Raw genomic sequence first — 6,907 nt, 5'->3', positions numbered from 1 at the left:
TTTCATAGTTTATCTGTTCATCTGGAAAAGGTAATGGAAATCACAAAAATGTAATTATTTAGGCTTAGAGTCAAACATGCGACTGTGATAACCTCTGACTAAAGAAAATGTATTCATCACAATCACGTGCCTTCAAAGCATTGAGTATACTCTCTGAGGTTCCATTCTCTCAACTTGTCCCCAATAACCGTGCGCCGCTCCATTGATGCTGTAAAACAAAAAGGGACATTATTGACAATAAAGTGTATTTATATAACACTTATGTGTGGAAAAAACAACCTGTGTCTTTGGTATTAGCTCAAATACTTTAAGAGCGCAGAGATTGGAAACAACAGATCACATCAGATTCAAAATAAGTACAGGTGACTGCAGACAAAGCACATTTGAAGTCAGACTATTTACTAATTCAGCCTTCGAGTTGTGTATATGAACAAAGAGGTGTCATAATTACACAAATTAATGTTTATATGCCTTATTTTTTTTAGATCGATTTTAGATCAATTCAAAAATATATAGACCTACCTACCTTATGTCAGAGTGGCAACGCCTGCCACACAATCTACCCCACCATTAGGTCATGTCAGGTGATTGTTCTGGCTATACCTGTTGTACAGATCAACAGCTTTGCATATTTCTCCTCATCCCTGATGCAAATCCTGATTCAAAACTACACCCACATCAACCCAACAGTAAAACATGCCCAACTACTGTCATCACTGAGTTAAAACAGCCTCGCCTTTATCTATCAGTAAATGTGGTCCTCTAACCTGCTGAAAGTAATGCCCCAGAGGACATAAAACATTAGTCTCTGGTCTTTTCTAACCAGTTTTACCCACATGTAATCACAAAGAGATAGCCATCACACAGTCATCAAAGTAGCAGGCAAAAATTATAATTGTGGCTTTCTGGTAAACGAAACACAACTGAAAAACACAACATAAATCTGTTACTGTCACTAAGAGTTAAAGTGCTGAACTGCTTGTCAGGGATTATTACATATAAAAAGAACAATATACACAGGGTTTATAGACTTTTTAGTGACTTGCAGACAATAAATTGGTCAAAGGTTGATCAGAATTATACAAGAGACATGTCAAAATAAAATGTGAATACAATACAATACAATGTGAAATAAAATATATACATGACAAAATATAAAGGCAGCATCAGGACATGTCCATGTCTAAGTCCGACCTGAAACAAGATCAGATTAACTTAAACAATGTAGGTAAAGTTGTAAACTAAATAGTTGGCACTGTTTGTCATTACCACAAACACTGTAAAGCTGGAGGCCTAAAAGTGCTGACAGAAGTAGATCTGCGTCCCCCTCTGTGCTCATCAGATCATTATAGTGTTCCATTACTTCTTCAAATTCATTTGAAATATCTGGAGAAAAGCATCAAGGACAAAATCAATGAAGCCACATTAAACGTCCACACCAGCATTTAGCCTTTAGCCAATGTTTGTCTCACCTGGGATTGAGTTATCGTCCTCTCTGAGTGACAGCTCAACAGATTTCTGAAATGTTTCACTCAGTATGGTCACAACATCTTCCTGTTGGAGCAATACAAACAAATAAATAAATGTACAGTAAGAATCAATGTATGTATTGTATGTATTGGAATTTGTTGTGACCCTCATTGACGACTGAACAAGTGATTATGTAGGAAAGAAAAAAGGATGATGAAATAACGCAAAATATGCTACATTACATTTTAAATTCTTCAAAATTGCCAGCCTTTACTCTTGGCGTTTTCTCAATGCGCTTCATAATGTAGTCAGTCCTGTGAACTATTTCTGCTGACTACATTGTGAAGCCTATTGAGAAAATGTCAAAAGTGCAAAGCAGTGCTCAAACCAAAAGATTTTGAAGAATTTATGTCAACTTTTTTTGTTACGAACATAATTCCATGTGTTAATTGTTAAATGAATGTCTTCAGTGAGAATCTACAATGTAAATTAGATGTAGATTCTCATTGACGGCATTCATTTATGAATTAACACATAAGGACAGGTCTTGAAATAAAAAAAATACATTAAAAAGCGTTTCTTTTTGACGGGTGCTGAATGAATGAAAAACACTGGGAGCAGAAGGTCATGTTCAGTGTTTTAACTTTTGTCTTTGCTTCAATCTTGCATTATTAAACAAAAAAGACAAACCATTAGCTGTTTGAGCTGGTTCAGCATAGCTTCTTTGGCGTCATCAAAAATCGCATCCATAACATCTTCGATATAGTTTTCAATTGTCAGTCTCATTTTGTCTAGGCTGCCTTTGCCACTGAATGCTGCTGCTTCTGTAATGTTTACAGTATTATATATGTACGACTTCATACATTTTACTATAACCTTACTTTTGTAACATTCTTGCATGGTTTCTTCCACAGTCTGCGTTAGACTGCTGTAGATCATTTTCTTGCGGTTTCAAATTATTTTAATGAGTCTCACCTTAAGTTTGTCTTCCTGAAGAGATTAAAGAGAACTTGTTTTAATCCTTATCAAGGGTTTAATGCTAATAAAGATAAAAGATTTTATCAACATCAACAGTTTTGGTGCAGATGAAGTGAATATTCTGACAAATTCCACCACTTTCCACAAGGTCACAGGCGCTCTTCAGGATGTCCCAGGCATCTCTATCGGCCACTGCTCTGTCACAATCCATAGAGTTGAACAACTATCTATAATCTTATGATAAGAGCGAGATCGGGATAAAAAATACAAACATTCATATGTGAACACTGTTACCTTTTTCCACATCTGATCCCTGCTCTTGTTTCGGTCTCCTTTTCCAGGAAGATCCACTAAAGTGACGTGTTTCAGAAGGTTCTTGTTTGGCACTCGCACAGTCACACACTTCACCAGGGGCCAGAAACACCTGCTCTTGTTTCCCTCATTTAAGTCACTTCTGGTGAATCTTGCAATTTTCTCCATCAATTCTTTGGCCTGTGATGAAAAATCGAGAGGAGCTCGATCCACTGATTACAAACGTAGTACACTGTTACTACTACTCACTGTTTTACACAGCATTTTCTTCTTGCCAGAGTGGAGAAACTCGGGTACTTCTCTGAAGTATTTACGGTCCATCAAGTTTTTGACTGATTTGGTTTTCCAGATATCTCCATAAAACGCAGATATCTTCTCTATGAGGTCATTACCTTCTTCATCATCATCTTCATCCTCATCGTTTTCATCATCATCATCATCCTCATAAAGATTTTGCGCAGACCACAGTTCATCTTCCCACTCCTAAACAATATTGTGTTTAATCCATAGCAAACACATGTAAACGTAGCTTATCTGATGTTACCATTTCTGTGATGAACTCAATATCTGCTTCATACTGTTTTCTTTGTGTATTTGCCTCCACTTTGATCATGACTGTGGTGCATGCAGCCAGACTTCCAATGGGTAAAAGATCATTCTCTCCAATGACAGCATTGATCAAAGAGCTTTTTCCAGCTCCAGTTTGGCCAAAGACTCCAACAAGTTCCCTCTTTTCTATCTCCATATTGGTTATTTCATCACTGAAAACAATGAATAATGTCTTAAGTTTAAAATGCATATTTAACATTTTTAACAGCACAGTTCTTGTTAAACACAAAGTGGCAAAAAATTGATGGAAAAAATGAGGAGAAAGTGTGCTCGGTTCGGAGAGTAATAAAATAAAATAAAAAAATTAAAAAAATGTAATAAACATAAATTTAAAAAAAATAATAAACAAGATTTTTGGTGCTTAGTACATTGTTGTAGTCTTCAACAGGTCACCTATGGTCGCATATGGCGGTCACAGAGTCGGAGTTAAGTAAAAGGTCCCCAGAGATCATCAAAAAGATCCAGCCTGTTTTTTAAAGAGTACGTTTAATGCCGAGTATCTTGCAAAATTTGTTTGAACATAACAAATGTTTTAAATGAATTTATAGGTCTGCTCTGTTATTTTGTTGCATGACATTTTTAAAAAATATATTTTTACAGATATTGTTCCATTGCTGTTAGTTAAGATCGACATTCAAATCTTTCTGCCATACATTTCTCAGCGTAGCAACAGATGAACCCTGGTATTCTGTGAAACATTTATAAATTTTAGATATGGCCCCTTTTAAGGGGATAGGATTTAGGATAATTTCCTCCAATTCTGACACTTCGTTAGCCAATCGGTTATGTTTAATCACTGTAATAATATAATGGCGTATTTGTAAATATTTAAAGAAGTCTTGTTTTGGAACATTGAATTCTATTTTTAATGAGTCATTTTCAAATAATTGCTTCAGTTGAAGTATTCCTAAAGTTTTCCAATTTTGAAATAAACCTTTTCCAATTGCGCGTGGAAGGTCAGGGTTGAAGGACAGAGGAGCATACTTTGATATTAATGCTGAGAGGCCACAAATTTTTTTAGCATCTTGCCAAGCACATAGAATGTTGTAAACTACATAGTCGCTAAACATTGAATTAACCATTTTCGTATTATTAATAAATGGCAATGACTCTAAATCTATTGGATTGCATAGGTATCTCTCAATGTATGCCTAGTGGGGAGCATCTTGTATCTTGCGCCATCCTAACGTGGCCTTCAATTGGCATGACCAGTAGTATAGCTGGAAATCCGGAAGCTCCAAACCACCTTTTTCTTTGAGTTTATTTAGTGTTTTCAATGCGATTCTTGAGGTTGATTTTTTCCAAATAAATCGTGATAGGTATTTGTTCAAAGTTTGAAAAAAATGCTTGTCAACGTAAGTTGGTAAAGATTGATAGAGATATATAAAGCGGGGTAAAATATTCATTTTTATTATGTTTATTCTCCCTAGGAATGAAATAGGTAGGAGGTTCCAGTGTTCCAGCTCGTTTTTAATTTGATCCAGTAATGGCCTATAGTTTAACAAGAATAAGTCGTTAAGTTTAGATGTTATATTAATTCCAAGATATTTAAAACCTGTTTCAGTCCATGTGAAGGGAGATATTTCTTCAAGCTTCTTAGAAATATTAGTATTAAGTAACAGAGCATTTGTTTTTTGTAAATTGACTTTGTAACCTGATATACATCCAAAACGTTTTATGCTTTCTAGAAGAGGGAGGATGGATTTTTCTGGCTCAGATAGGTAAATCACAATGTCGTCTGCGTATAGTGAAATCTTATTATCAACTTCTCCTATTTGAATACTAGAATTCTCTTATCCATTCTAATTGTTTCCGCAAATGGTTCTATGATTAAATTGAATAAAAGCTCTCTCTTTTCTTGACTTTGAAGTCATTTCGACGCGGCCAGGCGCTTGTCCGCACACTGAAACACAGATGAAAAAACAGTGACTGTGTGAGCGACTGATTCATTTGGTTTAGCAGGAAATCGAAAGTGAAACTTACACTGCGTTCCAAATTATTATGCAAATTGGATTTTTGTGTCAAAAAGGTTAAAAAAAAAACAATAATAATGAAACTCATGGATGGTATCGTGTCTCGGGGCTCTATGAATCACTGACATGAATCTCAGAGACCTGGGATGATTAGTTTTCAGGTTAAGCCCAGTTAAGGTAAAAACTACTGAAAAAGGGTGTTCCACTTTATTATGCAGATCATCATTTTCAAGCAATATGGGAAAGAAAAAGGGTCTTTCTGCTGATGAAAAGCGTGAAATAGTTGAATGCCTTGGTCTAGGTATGAAAACCTTTGATATTTCATGAAAGATTAAGCGTAATCATCGTACAGATAAGAGATTTGTGGATGATTCAGAGCACACTTCGTTTTGTGCAGATAAAGGCACAATATGGACGGTTTCTGCCAGACAAACACATCAGAGTAAGAGAACAGATGCTACAAAGCAGCATACAGGTATTTGAAGCTGCTGGTGCCTCTGGAGTCTCCCGAACATCAAGGTGTAGGACCCTCCAGAGGCTGCAGTTGTGCATAAACCTTCTATCCGGGCCTCCCCTAAACGGTTAATTGAAGCTGATGAACAGAAACGGCTGCAACGGGCTCAGAAATACTTGAGGACTCATTTTCAAACAGTCTTGTTCACTGATGAGCGCCGTGTAACCCTGGATGGTCAAATCAATGGAGTAGTGAATGGTTGGTGAATGGCCACAATGTCCCAACAAGGCTGTGACGTCAGTAAGGAGGGGGCGGAGTCATGTTTTGGGCCAGAATCATGAGGAGAGAGCTGGTCGGCCCCTTCAGGCCTTTTTAGGCTCCCTGAAGGTGTGAAAATGACCTTTGAAAAATATGTGGAGTTTCTGACTGACCACTGTCTTCTATGCTACAAAAAGAAGAGCCGTGCTTTCCCGAACAAAATCCTCTTCATGCATGACAAAGCACCATGTCCTGCTGCAAAGAATACCTCTGCACCACTGGCTGCTATGGGCATAAAAGGAGAGAAACTCATGATGTGGACCCCCTCCTCCCCTGACCTCAACCCTATTGAGAACCTTTGGAGCCTCAACAAAAAAAACTTCTATGAGGGTGGGAGGCAGTTTTCATCCAAACAGCAGCTCTGGGAGGCTATTCTAACATCCTGCAAAGAAATCCAAGCAGAAACTGTCCAAAAACTCACAATTTTAATGGATTTAAGAATTTTGAAGCTGCTATCACACAAGGGCTCCTATGGTAAAATATAACTTGACCTGTTAATATTTTTTTGATTGAAATAGCTTTTGATTTCAGTAAATATGACCTCCTAATGCTACAAATTCAACAAATGACCATTTTCAGTTAATTACAAGCTTTAAAATGTATTGAAACGATGAGTTGCATAATAATTTGGAACAGTAGATTTTGAGGATTTTACTATATTTATTTTGGAAAAAAATACTGTTATCACTAGGAATTTTTTTCCACCACATTTAAATGATCCTCTACCAGTTAAAGACTTGAAAATTATGTTGACTCTCATTTGAGTTGACAATTTAGAAAATCAGAGAAAAAT

General features: G+C 36.5%; 2 protein-coding genes across 2 annotated transcripts; both read right to left on the bottom strand.

The window, feature by feature from the left end:
* Positions 1-1,154: 1,154 nt before the first annotated feature.
* On the bottom strand, positions 1,155-2,462 carry LOC306969092 (nuclear GTPase SLIP-GC-like). The gene is made up of 5 exons (XM_079564696.1): positions 2,352-2,462; positions 2,161-2,294; positions 1,473-1,554; positions 1,308-1,386; positions 1,155-1,194 (listed from the first exon to the last, which is right to left on the bottom strand). Exons 1-5 carry the CDS (start codon positions 2,407-2,409, stop codon positions 1,167-1,169), a joined length of 381 nt encoding a protein of 126 aa, XP_079420822.1. The 5' UTR covers positions 2,410-2,462; the 3' UTR covers positions 1,155-1,166.
* A 75-nt stretch (positions 2,463-2,537) lies between these two features.
* LOC306968689 (nuclear GTPase SLIP-GC-like) lies at positions 2,538-3,511 on the bottom strand. Its single transcript, XM_079564160.1, has 4 exons — positions 3,305-3,511; positions 3,010-3,243; positions 2,743-2,940; positions 2,538-2,682 (listed from the first exon to the last, which is right to left on the bottom strand). Exons 1-4 carry the CDS (start codon positions 3,503-3,505, stop codon positions 2,611-2,613), a joined length of 705 nt encoding a protein of 234 aa, XP_079420286.1. The 5' UTR covers positions 3,506-3,511; the 3' UTR covers positions 2,538-2,610.
* Positions 3,512-6,907: the final 3,396 nt, after the last annotated feature.

Source organism: Gobius niger (genome assembly GCF_951799975.1).
Source record: "Gobius niger genome assembly, chromosome: 10".
Taxonomy (NCBI): Eukaryota; Metazoa; Chordata; class Actinopteri; order Gobiiformes; family Gobiidae; genus Gobius; species Gobius niger.
The sequence above is the reverse complement of the archived record's forward strand: the minus strand, read 5'-3'. Positions and strand labels throughout refer to the sequence as shown.